Source organism: Sceloporus undulatus, chromosome 3 (assembly GCF_019175285.1).
Source record: "Sceloporus undulatus isolate JIND9_A2432 ecotype Alabama chromosome 3, SceUnd_v1.1, whole genome shotgun sequence".
In the NCBI taxonomy this organism is placed as follows: domain Eukaryota; kingdom Metazoa; phylum Chordata; class Lepidosauria; order Squamata; family Phrynosomatidae; genus Sceloporus; species Sceloporus undulatus.
In genome coordinates this window covers 83,491,581-83,513,115 of record NC_056524.1, presented here as the reverse complement: position 1 = coordinate 83,513,115, position 21,535 = coordinate 83,491,581, and the positions used below count along the sequence as shown (strand labels likewise).

The 21,535-nt window shown below is 44.8% G+C and overlaps 1 protein-coding gene across 1 annotated transcript in view; it reads left to right on the top strand.

Moving 5' to 3' along the window:
* Positions 1–21,535, top strand: part of POLA1 (DNA polymerase alpha 1, catalytic subunit) — a 353,950-nt gene that overhangs the window by 238,497 nt on the left and 93,918 nt on the right. Inside the window, 1 exon segment of the mRNA XM_042458289.1 lies at positions 19,971–20,064. Coding sequence (XP_042314223.1) covers positions 19,971–20,064 — 94 coding nt within the window.

Sequence of the window (21,535 nt, the reverse complement as noted above, 5' to 3'; positions counted from 1 at the left end):
TCAAGACCCGCACTCCTCCTGCCTGCTGTGCCTGGGCAAGAACCATGACACCAAGGCCTGACTGCTCTGCAGATCCCTCTCGTCCCAGGCCCGGAAAAACCGTGAGTCCCGGCTCACTTCGGCGATTGCCCTGGGGAAGGTGCAAGAGGGAGGTTCGCGGTCATCTTCTGTCCCGCCTGCGGCGCCCCCCGCCTCATCTTCTCGGGCCAGTGTGTCCAGCTTCGGATCTGGGAGAGCTGCTGTTCCCAGCGTGGTGTGTGTCCCGGCCGGGACCCCTTCTACCACCTCCGATGTGGCCCATGGCTCCAAACCGCCCAGTGCCACCGACAAACCCTCCAAGCGCCCCCACAAGTCGTCGGGGACTGAGGGTACCGGGCCGACCTCCAAACCGGCGGGGAAATCAGAGGGCTCGCGTCCGAAGAAGGCCACCGAGCCGGAGGTCCACCTCGTATCGCCTTCATCCTCCAAGGCATCCAAGGAATCGCGCCATGCAAAGCCTAAGGACCTGGCTGGGCCTGTGGAAGGGTCGAAGTCCCCAAGGCCTTCGTCGTCGGCAGCGGCTGCTGTCCTCTTGGACCTCCTGAACAACCCGTTCTTCCCAACGGAGGAGCTTCCCAAGCCTGGGAAGAAGAGGCACCACGACAAGTCCAGTCGTGATCCTGCCCCTAAAAAATCCAAGCCCTCCAAGGAGCGGCCTGCCACCGATCCACCGGAGGCGAAGGAGAAGAAGCGCTCCCCTTCCAAAAAGGCCCGCGCTTCGGTTTCGGCAGCTCCCCGCGACCTGGAGCCGACGCTGGTAGACCGGGGGACCCCGGTGCCAGACACTCCACTGCCTCTGTCGACCATGGACTTTGTCCACGGGATAGACGACACCGTTCTTCCTCGCTCCCCGGAGCACCGGTCGCCCTCCCACCCGGCAACCGACGACGAGGAAGACCAGCCCCGCGGCCAGGACGTCCCCGACCTCTTCTTCGACACGCAGTGGCGCCGGTACTACGTGTCGGTTTCGGAGGACAGAGCTTTGAGGGAGTTCACCAGGCTGAACCCCCGTCCCGTAGACCGGGCCACCCCGTCCAGATCGGTCCCGACAGTATCGGTCTACGAGAGGTCGCCGTCTCCATCTCGCAGACGCTCCCAGTCTTCAGCTGACGTCGCTCCAACCCGCCCGAGATCCCAGGTCAGAGTGACGAACCCTCTCTCCTCCGACCTGGACTCCGAGGACGAGCCGCTGCTTCCTTCTGAGGCACCCTCGGACGAGGATGTTCTCTCGGACCCAGCCTCCCACCAGAGGATGCACAACCCTGAGCCGTCTTCCCCTTCGGACGACGTCCGGTCCTTCACCGAACACGTCGTCAAGATGGCGAGGGCCCTCGACATCGAGCTCGCTTCCGCGGAAGACGACGCCGAGGACCCGGTTGAGCGTCGGGTGCACGGACGGGTGCCTACTCCGCGGTGCCTGCCTCTCCTTCCCTCTCTCCAGACCATCGTGAAGAGGTCCTGGGACTCTCTGGCCACCCTGTCGGCGCCCTCCCGCAAGGTGGAGTCACTCTATAGGGTCGTCCCGGTGAGTTGCCCTTGGTTGGCCGACCACCCCAGGCTGAACTCTGCCATCGTGGAGGGAGCCCAACACAGCTTCGTCCCGAAGCAGGCCACCTCCCCTGTCGACCGGGAGGCGAAGAAGGTGGACGGACTGGCAAAGAAGGCCTACTCGGCATCGGCTCTTGGGGTCAAGGCTGCCAATTACACCGCCTGCATGGGGGCCTACATCCAGACCCTCATGGAACGGATATCCCCCCTCGTCCCGGACGTCCCAGATGACATCCAGAGGCAGCTGGTGGAGATGAGGGACGAAGCCCATTCCATTGGAAGTTGGCTCATCACCACTTCCAGGAATATGGCGGACTGCTCAGGGAGGGCCATGTCAGCATCCATGGCACTTCGACGCCACGCCTGGTTGAGGGCCTCTGACCTCAACCCCACGGTCAGGGCAGCCATCGAGGACATGCCACTCGACGGGACCGGGCTCTTCCACGCCGAGACCGACGACCGCCTGAACCGCAAGTTCAGGATGAAGGTGGCGGCGAAGAAGCACGGCATATCCTCAGCACCGGCTTCTCCGTTCCGGAAGCGTCAGCGCCCGTGGCAGCCGCAAGGTCAGTCACAGGGGACCTTCTCCCGGGATCGGCAGTCCCAGCAGCAGGGCTCCCAGAGACACCGCTTCCCCTCGCAGTCTTCCTCCTCCTCTGGCCGTCGCAACTTCCCGCCTCGGTACCGCAAGTCCCGCCAGCAGGACACAGACCAGGGGAAGAAGAGAGCCTGAAGGGACGCAGCGCGCTTCGTCTCTCCTTCACCCCTCTTCTTCCTGGACATTTTGAGGCCCTATGTTAACACCTGGGCCTCTATAACATCGGACTCGTGGGTTCTCAACATCGTCCGTAGGGGTTATGCCCTCGAGTTCCAAGAGCTCCCTCCAACTGGAGCCTTCATGTCCACTCCCCCCTCGGACACCCTTCTCGACGAAGTGCACGCCTTGCTTGGTAAAGGGGCAATCTCCCCTTTGCTGCCCGACCAATGTCCCCGGGCCTTTTTCTCCAGGTACTTCACGGTACCGAAAGCGGATGGGGGCATCAGGCCCATCCTGGACTTGAGACAATTGAACTTGTTCCTTGACTACCGTCGCTTTCGAATGGTAACCTTGGCTTCCATTCTGCCTCTGCTTCACCAGGGCCTGTGGTTCGCGACCGTCAACCTGAAGGACGCCTACTTCCACATCGGGATCCGAGAGTCCCCCCGGAGATTCCTCGCCTTCGCTGTCGGCTCCACCGCGTACCACTACAACGTGCTTCCTTTCGGCTTGGCCACGGCTCCACGAGTCTTCACAAAGTGCATGGCACCGGTGGTGGCATACCTTCATCAGAGGGGCTTCATGGTTTTTCCCTACCTGGACAACTGGCTGTTTGCAGCCGAATCCCAAGACGAGCTGCAGGAGGCAGTCTCATTCGCCTTGCACCTTTTAGACTCCCTCGGGCTGGTCGTCAACAGGGAAAAGTCCCACTTCACACCGACCAGGCAGGTCAAGTTCATCGGGGCCATCCTCGACTCCGAAAACTGCCTAGCCTTCCTCCCTCCGGACCGGTTTCAGGCCCTGACAACGTCCCTCAGGCCGTGCATCTCCCACAGAAGGGTGAGAGCCAGAGACGTCCAGGTCGCCCTGGGCCACATGGCATCGACGACATTCGTCACTCCCTGGGCAAGACTTCGCCTTCGACCTCTCCAATCCTGGTTCCTCTCCGTCTTCTCTCCGCTGGAGGACCCTCCTTCAAAGTGGCTCACGGTACCGAGACCGGTGGCCGCTTCCCTCAGATGGTGGCTAGAGAGCTCCAACGTCTGCACCGGGATGCCCTTTCATCAGCCCCAGGCACAACTGACTCTGACAACCGATGCATCCCTGGAGGGATGGGGTGCCCACCTGCTCGACCTCGTCGTCAAAGACAGGTGGTCCGCACAAGACAAGCTCCTCCACATCAACGCTTTGGAGATGCTCGCAGTGGAGAAGGCTTTGAGGGCGTTCGAGTTTGCTGTCACAGGAAGAGTGGTTCTCCTGAGGACAGACAACACCACCGTGATGTACTACATCAACAAACAAGGTGGTACCAGATCCAGGACCCTGCTCGACCTCACGCTCCGCATCTGGGACTGGTGCATCCAGAGACGCGTCCTCCTCCAGGCGATTCACCTTCCCGGGAAGGACAACGAACTGGCAGACCGCCTCAGCAGATCTCCATCGGTGTGCCACGAGTGGAGGCTCCATCCCGAGACGGTCAGCGACCTCTTCGATCGGTGGGGAACTCCCCGGATCGACCTTTTCGCGACCAGGTGGAACAGCCACTGTCCCCAGTTCTGCTCCAGGAAGCGATTGGACGGATCCCTCGGAGACGCATTCGCTTTCCTCTGGACGAGGGAGCTTCTCTACGCCTTCCCTCCATTCCCTCTCATCATCAGGGTGGTGTCCAAGATGACAACAGACCGCTCGCATGCGATCGTGATCACCCCGTGGTGGCCGAGACAGCCGTGGTTCGCATCCCTTCTCCACCTCTCCAGGAGATACTTCCTCCGTCTCGACCCTCGTCCGGACCTTCTGTCGATCCAGGACGGACGGATTCTCCACCCCGACATCGAGAGCCTGCCGCTGGTAGCCTGGAGGATTCGGCCCTGACTGCCCTGCCGGAGGCAGTAAGGACGGTGATCCTGGCTGCAAGGAAACCTTCCACCCAGCGGTCCTATGCCCTGAAATGGAGGAGATTTTGCCTCTTCCTTGACCAAAAGGGCTTGTCTCCTGCACAGGTGTCCAGTCCAGTGGTACTGGAGTTTTTGATGGCACTTTTGGATGGAGGGCTGTCCCTCACATCCATCAAATGCTACCTGTCTGCCATTTGTGCCAAATACCAGTTCGGGGGGAGGGTTTCTTTCTTCAAGGACCCCTTGGTGAAGGGGTTCCTGAAGGGTTGTGCCAACCTGTATCCTCCTGTGTCGGTACCAACGCCGGCTTGGAGCTTGGAGTCGGTACTGTCCGCTCTCCAATCCAAGCCCTTTGAACCGATGGCCACAGCGGACTTGAGACTGTTGACTTGGAAGACCGCCTTTCTTGTGGCCATCACCTCTGCCCGCCGTGTGGGCGAACTCTGTGCTTTACGGAGGGACCAGCCATTCCTGAGGTTCCACAAGGACAAAGTGGTCCTCCGTACGGACATCACCTTCTTGCCGAAGGTTGTGTCTGCTTTCCACATATGCCAGGACATTGTGCTACCCACTCTCGCATCCAACCTGACGTTGGATGAGGAGCGACGCCTACACTCTCTTGATGTCAGGAGAGCACTGGCATTTTACCTGGACAGAACTGCTGCCTCAAGTCGGTCCGAGAGACTTTTCCAATGCTACTCGGAACCGAAGAAAGGGCTGCCTGTGTCTGCGCAGAGGTTCTCCAAATGGGTGGCTGGTACCATCCACCTCTGCTACGAACTGTTAGGCAAACCTCTCCCTGGCAGGGTTCGGTCCCATTCCACAAGGTCAATAGCAGCATCCTCTGCATTCCTGTCGGGGATTCCTCTGGAGGATGTCTGCAAGGCTGCTGTCTGGTCCCAACCTCTGACTTTTGTCTTTATGTTTGTCTTTACTACACTTGTACAGTTGACACTGTTTATATTGTTGAATGTTGATTTGCTCAAGTTCTATGGGATCGGTCTTGCATGACCTCTGTTCCCTCCTCAGGTTTAGCAACATTATTGCTATTTGATCTGTGCATGAACAAAAGACTGACCCCTTAATGGTTCAAGGTGTTTATTTGTAATAAATATACCTTTGGTTCGCCATAGCTTTGGTCTCAGGACACTCCCTCCGCCGCATACCTTAGCTTGTCAGTCTAAACCCATTTGTATGATTCGCAGAGACCACGAAGAAGAAGGACAGGTTGCTTACCTGTAACAGTATTTCTTCGAGTGGTCATCTGCGAATACATACAAATCCCACCCGTCCGTCCCCTCAGTGTCCTGCTCACATTGGCTCTTTCCATCGCCTGCTTGGCGGAAAAATTGCGGAACTGGGGAAAAGAGCGGGAAGGCAGGGGCCTTATAACGGGTGGGCGGAGTTACCGCCAAAAAGTTTCAATATGTTGCAGAGTTAACTCTGCCCAGTGATTCCAGTAGGTTCCGAGCAGCAGTGAAACCCATTTGTATGTATTCGCAGATGGCCACTCGAAGAAATACTGTTACAGGTAAGCAACCTGTCCTTATGGTGACTAAAAGTGTTGCATCATGCACAGTCTAATTCATTATATTACCACAAGGGGAAAGTACACTGCTTCAACATATGGTTTAATCACTAAAGTGATGAGCCAAGAGTTCACAAAGCTTTTGTTTAGATACTGTAACATGAGTATGGTTTATACATTTTCACAATTATACCTCAATTAATGAAGTAGTTGTGCACTTGTCATTGCTTGTTTAACAAAAAAATTGGTACCAGAGACCAGTGGCATTTCTAGGGTAGGTGTCACCTGGTGCGGTTAGTCATGGCGGGGGAGGGGGCGGGACTTATAGGGGCGAGATTTCTGGTGTGGGACTTCTCCCGCACGCAGGAGCATGTGCGCATAACCGGAATTCCCTATCTGCCCCCAGGGAGAAGCCCCCTCAGAACCTGGGGAGGGTGGGAAATGCCCCGTGTGTCCCCAGGAAGGGCCAGGGAAGAGCCCTTGGGACTCAGGGAATGTGGGAAATGCCCCACACACAGTGTTGCCAATTTCACGACTTTCACGCGAAAACGGGGACTTTTCAAAGCTTTCCGTGTGATTTTCGCGCCTGGCTCTTTTTCAGTGCCTTTTCGGCGACTTTGGCCCTTTCAGCTCCAGCCTGAGACGGCTGCAGAGCAACCAACCCTGGGCTGGAGAAAAAACTCACTCTCTCTCTCTCTCTCTCATGACTCCCCCTGAGAGCCAGGAGGGAGCAAGCCCAACCAACCACAACTGTTTGGAGGAATAGTTCAGCCAATCAGAGAGAGGACAGTGATTGCCCCCCCCCCAGGCATTCTCAGGCTCCAGGGGCAAAAGTGCTGGAGAGAGGCAGGGAGTGAGGGATCTTGGCTGGCTTCCCAATTGCCTTGCATTTCCAAGTAAGAAATAAGTTTTAAGGCACACAAAGGCAATACTTGATAATGGTATCATGGCTTGATGTTGTGGACTTCTGTGTGGGCCTGAGAGGGACATTTGAATTTCTGAATTCCTGAGCTTGGGCAGAGTGCCCCAAGCCTACCTCTCAGGGTTGTTGTTGTACTGTGAGGACCATTTGGGTTGTGTGATGTGAATGCGATGTCCCTGAGTGTGTGTGTGTGTGTGTTAGTGATTAAACATGCCTCTGAGCATGGGCAGAGCACCTGGTAAGTTGGCATCCCTGCCCTGTCTTCCCAGAATTTTGTTTTGTGGCTCTCTTTTTGTTCTCTTTTCCATTGCCATCCATACTGCAGAAATAATCCAGTTTGGCACTGCTTCTAACTGCAAGGCTCCCTGCGATGATGGGATTCTGGGCACAGCAAACCACCAAGCCCAGAATTTCATGCATGGAGCCCTGGCTGCCAGTAAAAGCAGTGTCTCAACATGTCACAACAAACGACAATTCCCAGGATTCCCTGGTTTGACAAGGGAATTGCCTCCACGCTTCCAGATCACAGCCCCAGAGAATGAGTCTACAGGATATCAGTGTTGCCAGTTTAAGACCACTTCTTCAGCTGCTTTTGGATTTAATAATAATAATAATAATAATAATAATGGTAATGGTAATGATGATAGAGATCTTGTAGCACCTTTGAGTCTCACTGAAAAAAAAAGTTGGTAGCATGAGCTTTCCTAGACTTAAGCGTATTTCCTCAGATGCATGGGAATTGTAATTCATTGTGGCACCAAAGCTCTTTCTCACAAAACTACAATTCCCAGGGTTCCCTAGCACTGAGCCAGGGCAGTTAAAGTGGTTTCAAACTGGATTATTTCTGCAGTATGGATTGGACCTTGAGCATTTTTAATAACGAAGGTCCAAAACACTGCAGAAATAATCCAGTTTGTGACTGCTTTAACTCTCCTGGCTCAATGCTAGGGAATCCTGGGAATTGTAGTTCATTGTAGCACCAGAGCTCTTTCTCACAAAACTGCACTTCCCTGGGTTCCCTAGCACTGAGCCAGGGCAGTTAAAGCAGTCTCAAACTGGATTATTTCTGCAGTGTGTCTTGGACCCAACTCAGGCTGCATCTTCACTCCAGACTCCAGAGACAATCCAGTTTCATACCGTTTTTACTGCCATGGCCCAGTGCTATGAAATCCTGGGAATTGTAGTTTGTTGTCACACCAGAGTTTGCTGAGAGAGAAGGTTAAATGTCTCCGAAAACTAGAATTCCCAGGATTCCCTAGCACTGAGCCATGGCAATTAAAAGGGTGTCAAACTGGATTTATTTCTGCAGTGCGGTTGCAGCCTAACACATTTCTATTTGGCACAAAGCTTCCTGAACCCCCTTCATGTCAAAATAAATATCTTAAAAGGACTGAAAGATTCTTTGTTTGTTTCAATGGTGATTTTGAGAGTTGAAATAAGTTACAATTATTTTTATTCAATTATGTTTACGTTTATTTGCAAAACATCCGCCATTTTAACATTATGGGAATTTTCTGGGAATTGTGACTGGATATTCCGTGTGATCTGGGGGGATTCAGTGGGTTTTGGACAAACATTTCCGGGAATTATCTCCGAGGCTTGTTGGCAACACTGCCCACACATCCCCTGAGAAAGGCCCCCTGGGATCTGGGGGGGCGGGGCGGGAAATGCCCCATGTGCTTCCAGGAAGGGCCAAGGAAGAGTCCCTGGGACCTGGGGAGGGCCAGGGACTAACCGGGTGTCCCCTCCCTCTTCTGGGATGTCACCCGGTGCAGCACCCCCTACTGGCACTACTGCCAGAGACAAAAATAACATGGAAAAAACAGGGATAGGTTCCTACACTGCACTCCCCCCCCCCATGAAAGCTCAGTATCTTTCAGCAAACTTTTTATTCAAAACTAACAATATAAACATGAAACGAAACAACCAAGTCAAGTAAGTCTTGCATAAGTAACCTTCTAGAGCCCACTTAAAGTCTTCCACAATTCATCCAGGGATGATTTTTTTTTCTTTCAATGTTAATGTTGTTGGGTTGTTGTTATGTGCCTTCAAGTCATTTCTGACTTACAGAAACTCTAAAGAGAACCTATCACAGGGCTTTCTTGGCAGAATTTGTTCTGAGGAAGGCCCTTGCCTTCCTTTGAGTCTGAGAGTGTGACCTGACCAAGGTAACCCAGAAGGTTTCCATGGCCAAGCGGAGATTCGAACCCTGGTCTCCCAGTGTCTTAATATAATACTCAAACCATCGCACCATTCTGGTTCTCACTAGCTTTCACTAGTGTCCATTTTTACTTTCCCTTTTGGTTGCCAAATTTATAGGGCTATGTTTTGATTGTTTGTTTTTAATCATGCTGGGGATAGCTGGGCGAGGCAGGCTTATGTGCTTTTCCTCTCTCTCTCTCTCTCTCTCTCTCTCTCTTTGTCTGTTTTGCTGCTCATGCTTGAGCAGTAAGAGATTCCAGAGGCAGCTACAGTTTACCTTGACATGTGTAAGCAGCTAAAGTAGAAATAGCTGTAGTAGGAATAGCTAGGATAGACTCCTGTTTTGTCCCACTGTATACTGAAGACATGTTGCTGCAACCTAGCACTGAAAGTCCATGTTTCTCCAACCCTCCTTCACCATCCCAGTGCCTCCCACTGCAAATACAGCTAAAAAAATCCAACTAGACCGAAAACAAGGGGAAAAAGGGTGACTAGTTTGACATAAAAAGATGTTGTAAAAAGAAGCTTCTTTTTCCTTTTCCTTCACACACTTGGTCCTCTCCAAATATATGCACTCTTTACTCCCTAGGAAGCATGCATATCCACAGAGCTACCTCAGGCGGGATATAGACCGCTTCCCACCGGCGCCATTTGCTCCGCGAGGGAGCCGCAGCAGCCAAACCGTGCGGCTCCCGCGCGGAGCAAAAAAGAAGCTCCATTTCGGAGCTTCTTTTTGCGGCGCCTCTATGACATTGCGAGGCGCCGCTTGCGCATTCGCGACATCATAGGCGCCGTGACACGTCTGGACGCTATGCGTCCAGTACGTAAACATGGCGGCCCCCATGTGGAAGGGGCGCCGCCATGTTGTACGTATTCTATACGTACTAGGGTTAGGGGGGTGCGGAAGCACCGCCCCTTCCTAACCCTAGTACGTATAGAATACGTACTATATGGCGGTCTATATCCCGCCTCAATGTCCATCTCCTTAAATATTACTGTAACACTATGGGGGAGATATTCTCTTTGGATTCATCCTGCAATATTGCTGCAACATTTACAGGCCCACAAATCAAATGGGTGGGGTTAACTGAGTGGAACCCTAACCAAGCTATCATTCCCAATCATTATTGTCATGGGGGGATTTACACAAGCCTGTATATTGTTATGGAAAGAGGGAATGCAAAAGTTAGCATTGTTTTATCAACTATACTGAAAGATAGTAACTGCATTATTGGGCAAATAGTTCATGGGTTTAGTTTCTATAATATGTAATGGGTTAGTTGAAAATTACCTCCATGTTTTATTAGAAGTGATAAAAGCTACTAAGATAAAAGATAAAAGTTTGTTGTGTGCTTTCAAGTTATTTCCGACTCATGATAACCCCTAAGGTGAACCTATTATGGGTTGGTGTGTGTGTGAGTGTGTGTGTGTGTGAAAGATTTGTTCTTACCAAAAAGATTATAAGATTTGCCATTTTCTTCCCCTAAGGTTAAGTATCCCTTATTCAGACTTTCAAAATCTGAAATACTCCAGAATCCAAACTTGTCCACATGGGTGTCTGAGATAGTGACACCTTTACTTGCTGATGGTCCAGTGTACACAAACTTTGTTTCATTCAGAAAATTAATAGAAATATTATATATAGAGTACACTATATAAGGTGCATACGAAACATTAATGAATTTTATGCTTAGGCTTGGGTCTCATCCAAGATATCCCGTTATTGTTGTGTGCCCTCAAGTCATTTCTGACTTCTGGCAACCCAAAAGGGAAGCTACCATGGGGTTTTCTGGGCAAGATTTGTTCAGAGGGGGCTTGCCATTGCCATCCTCGTGTGACTTGCTCAAGGTCATCCATTGCGTTTTCATTGCAGAGCGAGGATTCAAACTGTGGTCTCCAGAGTTGCAGCCCAACGTTCAGTTCACAACACCACACTGGCTCTCCATAGCATTTCAGATAAGGGAGACTCAATCTGTATTATAACTTATTAAAATAATTAAAATAATTGTATTAAACGGCCATTGTACTGTATATATCTCACATGGTCACAACCCAAGCAAATGCACTCAAAACTTAGTAAAATGAAATTAATAGTTTTTCATCCTTTTGTTACATAAAAACTAATCAGTTGTTCCATTGAAGTCCGTTTGAAAGTAGTATAGTATCTGGAGGCTGTGAACAGATTGATCAATCTCATTGCGTGCTTGGTAATTACTTTAATAGTGTTGGGAATGTAATTAAATAAGGTGGCATGGTCCAACAGTTGAACTAGTAGTAATATCAGAAGTTAAGATTTCCTACTAACCAGTACAGTATCTAGTCTTTATTTTAGAAATAATTCTGAATTCTTTATTATAACTGAACTAGTTAATGAATCTTAAAGATGGAGTTTTTCAGTTGTTTCTGATTTAGAGTAGCAAAAGATTACATAGTTGCCTCAAATTGCTGAACTTTACAATATATTATTGGTTACCAGTAAATTAAAAATCATCTTCCATCTTTTATTGTAAGGTATATGGGCAATAGGAGTGAAATATATTTGTTACTTATGGACATTTAGTATACCTTAGTAATTTAATGGTGTGGCTTTGGATCTTGCAATAGCAATAATTGTTCTAATAAATATAAACCAATAAGAATTTTATCTCTCACCTCTCTCAACCCAGAATTCCCATGAACAATGCTATATATACAGGTATTTTTCTAAGATGGAAATTATCATGTGCCAAAATGGCATGATAAATGAAGTACATCTCTTACAATCTTCAAGCTGCAGACTAAAACCAATGACACTTCTGCAAAAAAAATTAAAAAAATAAATTACCCGAAATTTGCTGCACATTCGTATTCAATTTCATCACAGCAGATGCTCATTAGTATGTTGTTATTAATTGGTATTCACTTTAGGTTTTGTTTAAAATGAAGATAATAATTAGGTTTTAATGACTGCATCTTTCAGGAGGAGGGACAGGGAAGGGTGGAAGAATATTTCTCAGAACACTGAAGTATATCCTGGAAAATTCAGTTCTGCATGCTGTACAAAAATGTCTCTTTAAGAGACACAATTCTCTGTCAAGAACTTACATTATTTTTAAAGAACTTGTCCTAAATTGTCTGCTTGATGGATGTGCAGAATCAGATGATAATGTGAGCCACCATTCTTTCTAATCAAATTACCAAAAGACTTCTTATAAAAAGTAAGTCTCTCTAGCAGTTGATTAATGAAGTGGTGCCACTGTTTTGTATTAGAACTAATTGAAGTAATACAAATAAGTTATCTCTGTAGCCTGCAGAAATTATCTTCTTTAGAAAGCAATGTAATAGAGTTGGCAAACTATCCTTTCACTCCTCTATCTTAAGGTTTAAAGAAAGAAATGTATCTCAAAGAAATATGTAAAATGAATGTTATGGAGTGCATATGGATATTTTACATTGGTTGCTTATTTATCCCAGGGCTGGACAAATCTTTACTTATTTTCTTCTCACAGGAAAAATTAAAAAATTAAAAGTTTTCTCCCTAGTGATTGAGATGATACACTTTTCAAATACATTTATTTATTTATTTGCATTTTAGGACATTTGGGGGAAATGTGTTGGCACAAAAATTGTTTTTATACAGAAAACAATAATTTTTCAGGAAAATAGTGTGATTATGATATTTTTGCACAAAAACTACTGAAAACAAAAAAATCTTTATCATTCACAAACAGATGGAAAAATCTCACAGGCATTGACTTTTTTTATTGAGTGATCAACACATCAAGGATGAGAAAGGGGGAGCATTCCTTACATCTCTGTTCAATTCATACAGTCAGCCCTCTATATCTAATTCCTTATTGACAGATTCAACCATTCACAGTTTGAAAATATTTTAAAATATGTTTAAATTCCAAAAAGCAAACCTTGATTTTGCCATTTTATATAAGGGACACCATTTTACTATGCATTTGCATTTAATAGGATTTGACCATCCACAGATTTTGGTATCCAGTGGATACCAAGGGCCCACTGCAGTATTACAATTTAGTTACATGTATCACTCAGTGGTTGTATGCATATTCCATTGAGGAGGTAAATCACAGTAGTAACCATGCAACCAAGAAGCAATGTAGGAACATGAAAGGACACATTGGTGGGAAAACATTTGAAAACTAGCAATTAGTGCTATGAAAAATTAATGGCATTTTTACCATAGCATGCAGGAATGGCTTTCTGGCTGTCATTCAGTGGATGGGTTTTCTTTTTTTTTTCTTTCTTTTTTTTTTTTCCTAGTATATTTTGTATCACTAAAGAACATTGTAGTTAGTCTAATCCAAGATGTAGTCTAATACATTTGAGGAAGTAGATGAAGGCTCTGAGCAAGTACACTAAGCCTGCACTATCCTGGCCTGGGTACCAACCCATATTGGTCTCTGGGCTGATGTAGGGACACCCACACCACTGACCTGTTACCGCTGCACTCCACTTGCCTCCCTCCACTGTTGCTGCTAGAGAGAAGACTCCCATCGCTATGTCTGACATGGAAATGTGGTGCCTGGCTATACCCACATGTCCAGGCTCCCTATTTCTACATCACACACTGTGATTGAGGCTTTCTCACTAGCAGCAATAGCAGAGGGAGGTAAGGGGTGCATGGAGCCGTCTGATCTGTCAGGGTTTGCTAAAGAGTTTCAGAGAAACTCGGGCAAATGGCAGGTCATTTTGACTTGCACTGAGGCCCCTTTGACCCAGGATTGGGCCAGATCCACTAGATCCATATCTGATCTTCTGGATCCTGGGCCAATCTCAGACCAGGGCTGATGGTCTGCATCATCCAAATAGGACACTGTGAGGCCGAAGAGAACATGGGCCTTTTGATTTGTGTAGACAGCCACTTAGTCTACGAAAACCTATGCTACAACATGCTACAATTGTAATTTAATGAAAGGACATCCTTCCTGCTTTCATTTTTGTGGTGCAACTGTAACGTTTTAGGTACAGTTGTATGGTTTCACTAAATGGAGAAGGAGACATATCACATTGTTCAAATGCTGTTTTTTGTTGTGCCTTATGCTGCTGATGCATCATTCTGTGTTGTGGGGTTTTAGGCACTGACAAGATGGAAAGGAAAAGAGTGGGTTGTTGTTTTTTTACTACAGATCAACAGCTTTGAACATTCACAGTATTTTCAAAATACAACAGAGTATTTTTCAACAAAAAATAACTATTTTGTTTAATTTTTAGGCACATGGAAGTAAAGAGTTACTTTAAAATTATAACAATAGCTATAAACCCTGGGGAAGCTATGAAGTATAATGATAATGTTACTTTAAAGTAACTACAAGCGCTTAAATATTTGTATCATCTTTCTTTGTTATATCAGCATCTAAGACTATTATTTATTTACTTTAAAATTTAAATGCAGGTTGATACTTTTCCTTTCTACTTTGTCTTTTTAAAGTAAGTGTATAAAACTAAAAAGCAAAATACAAATCTGAAAGATGTAATGCCAGACTGCATTCAGCACAGCTAAATATCAGCTAAATGCTCAACCAGTAATTGAGAGAAAAACCTTTTGGACCAAAAATGTTTTTACCCTCTATGAAAGTATTGATGGGTCTCTATGTGAAGAGAATTTACAAACTTGAAATCAACAGCTTCCACTGCCGCCACCACCCCAAAAACAAAACCAAGCCTTGCTCAGAAACGCTGTACCAGCCCTGCAAAAAATGAGGATAATGTACATCTGAAACATTCGCCTATATGAATCTACCACATATACTAATTCTCTACTGAAACTTCCAAGAGAGGTTAGGTTGACAGTAGAGAATAATGTTTTCACATTGTCTTGTTCATTGAATGATTTCCACGATGTAATAATGGTCATTCTTTTCATGAAAAACATCTGCCAGCCTGGGGAGCTGTTTTGGACCGCCTTTCCCTCTGCAGGCTATTGTGGTCCCCTCAAACCTGGTGCTAAGATGATTCAGAAGCCTGGAGGTTGCAGGAAAGATGGGAAATGATTTGCTTCCCTCTTTGTTTCAGTGGTACATGTTTTCTTTTTGCAAGTGGCCCAACATTGGCTACAGGCCTGGAACTTAAATAAAAAATTATTATCTTCTGCTTGTTTAAGTTTACCTCAGACTGCTGCAACAAAACAATCTGGTATTTGAAAATAATTAAGCAAGAATGGCATATGTTTGAATTACTTTACTCATGAACCTAATCATTTGTTCTGAATTTACTTTGATGCTGAAGAGAAATACATCCATTAGGTTTAAGTGTAGCATGCATCTGGTTAAGCAGAATTGATTAATTGATTGATTCATCTATATCCCATCTTTTTCTCAATAATGGGACTCAAGGCAACTAATAGCATATTTAGAGACTATACAGATTTAAATTATACAAAGTCATTAATAAAAGTATTAATCAGTTTATAAAGTTAAAGCATTAAACAATAAAATTCATTAAAAATTCTTTAAAAGACCATATCCAAACCTTAAAAACAGTTCTGCTGATACGGTCTTTCAAATAATCTGGACCTGTTAGATCCATTTTACATCTAAATTATCTGATTCAGGAAGACCCGGAATACTCTGCAGCAATCTGCACTCTTGCCCAAGAAAGCAACACTCAACATTAGTCTATAAGTAACTCCTCCATCACCAAGTAGTGGTGAATACAAAGTGTGATGCTGCCACTTGTTTCTCTCATTTAGTCTCATAGGACTTACAAGATCCCTCTACATACAGATATTAACTAGTTTGAGAAGTTTAGGTAATTGTTACATCTGCTATTCATATTAACCGTGTTAACATCAAAGTTAGTTTTTATTTGTTGAACAGCAGAACACGGAGGATTCGCTTGAGTAGCTATACCTGTTTTATAAGTCACTTGGTGGATTCAAAATAAAGCATTCAAATGGCTATGAAGGGAGCTTGTAACAAATACCTATCTGAAAGCATTGTTGAAGGGAAATTAATTGAATGAATTTTTTAAAAGTCAGAGAGGAAACAAAGTATTATTCCTCTGTTTTCTGAAGGTCAAATAGTTTGATTAAAGCTCCTCCTGAAATCCAGAATGTCAGATATATTCTTTTTGGCTTTTGGTTTTTTAATCAGGATTAATACAGAAGTTACTAGTACAAAAGCTTAGATTCCCCCCCCCCTCCCTCAGCCATTTAAAACATTCCTTCCTCAGTTTCACATATATGTCTTAATCTTGCTTAATTGTATTTGACATTGAAAATCTCTAAAGCTTTTTGTTTTCCACTAGTTACTAATTGCAAAATATGCCAGGTAACATAAGGGCAGGAGGTGTTGGTATAATTAAAAAATATATGTGTGTGCATAACTTTTTTTAAAAGAAAAATCTTATCCATTTAGGTAGTGACTTTCAATTAGCCTCTCTGCTAATATCAGGTCACTAAACTCCATAGCTGATGCTTTATTCCTTCATTTGGGTTGTCAGTCGTTTGCTTCAGTTGGCTGGCAAAGGTGGTTGTATATCCATTACGAGCAACACAGCACTTTGCATTTCTGAATTGACAAGCAGCTATATTGACCTAGCGCTTATTATGGGTCAACAGCTGCGTTAACCAACGGAAGGACTGAGGGGCAATTAAAATGAATTGGCAAAAATATATCTTCCTAATTTACTCCAATTTGTTATTTATGCTAACATTGTATGGCTTCTATGGTGACACTAAACAGAATGGACCCAATAATGGCAATTAACATAAAAATATAATGGCTAATCAAATTGACAGCAACTGTTTCTCATCATCTCGACACACAATACATTATCAAAACAAACTATTATGAAGGAGGTAATTTCAGTGTTCTATTCAACCTGCTGCATGTGTGCAGTCAGGGAGATGTGTACCAGCAATTACTGCTGAATCCAAAAAACTAAACAAATAACTTAATCGCTGTCGTCCTCCTTTTTTTCCCCCTTCTTCAGGAAGCAGTAATCAGGATTTACTAAAAATAAGTGGTGTATAATAGTATAATGATGATGCATATCATGGAATAGCTAATAAGGAATAAAATAAGCTTCTGTGTTATATAAAATTAATTCACGTAAAGGAAGAAGGATGAGAGGATAGTATCAGGATCACAAAAAATAACTTGGAATATAAAATTTTCAAAAAATGTAATTTACAGATCTTCAATATAAATCATAGGGAATATAATAATCTGGTTTTATTAGTACTACATTCATATTTACACATAATTACACATTTTTTTAATATTAAATAATTGAAATTAAAATTTCAGTATGACAGGTAATGTTCTCTTCTCTTACAAAGGACTAATAATCCTTAATAATGTGTTGAATTGGAGGGCCATCACCAGTAGTTCCATTAGACACTCCTTGACCTAAGCCAAGTTATATAATATCTGAAGTATTCCTGGCAGATGCAGCTAAATGTTGGCTTGAAACTATATAAAGAATGATATACAACAGTTTTTCTGGCCTTCCATTCAATTGTCAAACTGTTAATGAGTTTATTATTTTGATTAATATAACCCTATCTTCTGTACACTTCCAACAGTGGCATTTTCTGCTGCGTGCAATTATTACTTTTTATTCTACCTGAAAAGCTCTTGAAACAATTTACATACAAGTTAAAACAAAATAATAAATAAATATTAAACATAGAAACAAAATCCAGGATAGTATAAGATTTTGCCTTAAATTCTTGGGAAATGTTTCAGGGGGGCAGGGATACACTTTAAACAGACATATCTTCAACTGTTAACTATCAAATAAGTATTTCCAAATCCTTCAGGAACAGATTTTGGGTTGACCGCAAGATACTGCAGTTGTTGTGTGCCTAGGGAACATAAGAATAATTCTACTGGAGCAGATCAAAGGCATCTTGCTTCTTAGAGCACAGTGTGCCCGCATCATACGTGACTTTCAGTTTATGCAGAAAGTGGGAATGGCATGCGTGCTGCGCTGCAGGTCCAAACCCCATTGTTTTAAATGGCGCTCCACCATATGCAGTATTTCCCTTACACGGGAGGGACCAGAACGGGTCCTCTGTGAAAGGGAAGGGCACACTGTACATATCTTTCTTGATGGCCAACCTAGTGCCTGTTGAAAGCTCACAAACAGAGTATTCGGCCAGTAGCCCTCTTCCACTGTACGCCGCCACCTAGAAGCAGCTTAACTAATATTTCTCTTCTTTTATTTCAAGTCCTAGTATTCACACAGTAGATTCAGACAGTGTATGTATAGTCTAGACTTAATTTTGACTGTAACTAAGGCGGGTTACAGACCGCCAAATAGTACGTATACAATACGTACTAGGGTTAGGAAGGGGTGGTGCTTCCGCACCCCCCTAACCCTAGTACGTATACAATACGTACAAGATGGCGGTGCCCTGTTCATACGGGCACCGCCATCTTTACGTATCGGACGCTGAGCGTCCGTACGTGTCGCAGCCTTTATGACGTAGCGAGTGCGCCCCTGGCGCCTCGCTACGTCACAAACGCGACTCAAAAAGAAGCTCCATTTTGGAGCTTCTTTTTTGGTCCGCGCGGGAGCCGCGCCATCTGAAGGCTCCGGCTCCCCCGCAGACCTACCGGCGGCGGTCTGTACCCCGCCTAAGCTTTCAATCCTAATAAAGGGTAGAACAGATGGGCCTCCAGGAGTGGCCAGAAGCCGCTTCCCGGCCTTTCGCCCTAGGGCCACAGCAAACACATGGTGCAGCCCCAAAGAGGCCTCTTGCCATGGATCCAAATGGACCATGGCAAGGAGCGGAAAGGATCCACTCCTTTGGGGGCCAGTTTTGGGGCCCCGGGAGTGTGCATCGTGTAAACACCACACCCCCAGAGCAGCCAGAAACTGCCCCCGTGTACCTGTCTGTTTTGGGCCAAAGTTGTCAGTGATCCTTGATGACAATAAGGGTAAAACTCTCCAAAAGGATCCTTAGGATGTCACAAACACATGTGCCTAGGGAATGTTGGTAGTTTTTGAACTGTTTCTATTCTAGATACCAAACAAAATAATCATTTCTAAAGGATTGTCCAATGCCCACTTAAGTTTACTGCAGAAAAAATAAGTCAAATTAAAGCTCAAAAACTAACAAATTTTGTATCTGTTCTAAAGTTGTGTGAATGTAGTCTACTTCAATTATATTTTAAAGAGTTAGATTTATGCGGTCTTTTGTTTGGGGAAGGTGGAGGCATGTAAGTATGTATAGCAGGCAGCAGATTTTCAGCATCGTGTGATGCTTATGTAGTTTCACAGTAGATCCTAAAAGTAAAGCTGTTGTACAGACATTTCCTCTGTGTAACATAGAAAATGTAATGTCGATGTCATTTTTCAAAGTGTTAATAAAAGAGTTTTAACTAATATTCTGTGTCTGTGTAGCTTGCCTTCATTTGAGCCATTTTGGGCTGCATTGAATCAATATATGAAACTATACATTTTAGAATGCTGCAGTTCTATGTTGGGTTTGTAAAGACACAAAGTAGTAGTGAATGTGTGTAATTACTAAATGTGGTCAGATGTTTTAGCCATATCTACATGGTATTGCTAAACATTTACAAATGTATGAATGAATAATTATAATTTATCCACTCTTATGAAGCAGCTGGCACCAGCTAGCACCGAAGATGGGTTTCGATTGAAGAATGAAAGTTAATAGGAATTTCTTGTGAGAAAAAAAAAACTACATTCAATTAGTGGTGGCACATTCATAGATTTTGTGGTAATGAAGTCATAGAGCCTATCCATATTGATGGCTTATAATACAGCAGCTATATGCTTTGTGTGAAGTTTGTGTGTGTTCTTGTTTTTGTCTTGTGTTAAGGATTGAGGAATTGTTGAAAATGTTAGTATATATCATTCAGCTAAGTCCATTTTATTTATTCGCAATAAGAGTAACTTGTTGAATCAACAGGAACTTGGTAGGTCACAATTTAGTGTAAGTTCCATTGATTTGATGAATCTGTTCTAGGCAGAACATACAACAGCAAAAATTTTCAAATGGAACAAATAAAACAGGATAAGGATGTACAAAAATTGTAACTAAGCATGGTTTTCTTTCAATAGTGTTATATATGTGTTCTTTTTATCTTACAGTATTCTGACAAGGCCCTATTTACCCAGCTATGTTTCTACCGATACATTTTTGATGTGGACTATGCAAAGCAAAAACTTACTAATCAGGAGAAAGGTAAGTGCAGCTTTCCTCTATGTGAATGTTGTCACTACAAAAATCTGAATTCTGTTTTGCTGGGCCAATTTGCATCATTCTGCTAACACTCAACAAAAAGTTAGTTGAATGCAGAGTATTCTGCATAAAACATGGAGGCTGTGTGTCATAATAATCAACAGTATATTCCCACTGTATTGGGGGGGGAAATTATGTGTGAAAACCATTTTAAGCTCGTTTAATAGTTTTGGATTGGGTGGTGATTTTTCCTTTTCCTGTGCTGACGTTTTCTTTTTGACTAACTTAGTAAAAACAGTAAAACAATTGACATTATAAAATGTGTAAAATGAAAGAGGGTTTTGAGTCATTTTACTTACTCCTGTGTTCACGTAATTTCATGCTTACTTTTTAAATAGATCATTTATGTTCCATTAATGTTGATCATGTCAGCCATTTGTCACACACACAAGATTGTTTCAGGAAGCAAAGTAAATCTGCTATTGGTCCCTTTAGAAGATAAATCTATATGCACTTTGCCAGTTAGGCAAGAAGGTCTTCAAAAATGGCATTTTTGAATAAATTTATAATGCAGTATCATACACTCCTAGTTATACAAAAGCATCCAGTTAATATTCTTATCTGGAGTCAGGTTGGTGGAGCCCAGATTGAGTTAGTGATGGACTAGGTCTCTGGGAGACCAGGGTTCAAATTCCTGCTCAGCCATGGAAATCCATGAGTGACCTTGGGCAAGTCATATGCTCTCAACTTCAGAGGAAAGCAAGGGCAAACCCCTTCTGGACAGATCTTACCAAGAAACTCCAATGATAGGTTCACATTAGGGTTACCATAAATTGGAAATGACGTAGAGGTCCACAACAACACAGTATTCTTGAATGACTATAACGTCTTCTGGGAAGGGAGTTCCCATTTACAGTGATTTATTTCATTCAGCATAGTCATTCAGAGTGATTTAAGGGGTCTGTAGTATATGCTATGACTAGAAATTATGGAAGTGGTGCAGGTAATTATTCTGGAGTAATTAAACATAGTAGATGTGACAATGTGATCATAGTGCTGATTCTAGAATTACAATATCACACTTACCGTATTTTCCGTCGTACAAGACTACTTTTTAGCCCTGGAAAATCTTCCCCAAAGTCGGGGGTCGTCTTGTACTCCGGAAAGCCCCTGGGTCCTAAAGAGAGCCCTCAGCAGGGAAGGCTTCTCTCAAAGGCAAAGGAGCATCCTCCTCCGTTCTCTCCTCCTTTGCTTTTCCCCTGCCTTCCCTCCCTCCCTCCCTTTCTGGAGTCACACACTCACAGTTTTCAGCCAATCCTAGAGAGGGCTGGAGAGTGGTCGCCACCCCACCCTCAGAAAAGGGTCTCTCTCTCTCTCTCTTAGCCCCTGAGTCCCTCTGAGAGCCAGGCTACAGAGCAACCAATCCTGTTTGGATGGAGGCCAATCAGAGAGAGGACAGTGGTTGCCCCCCCCC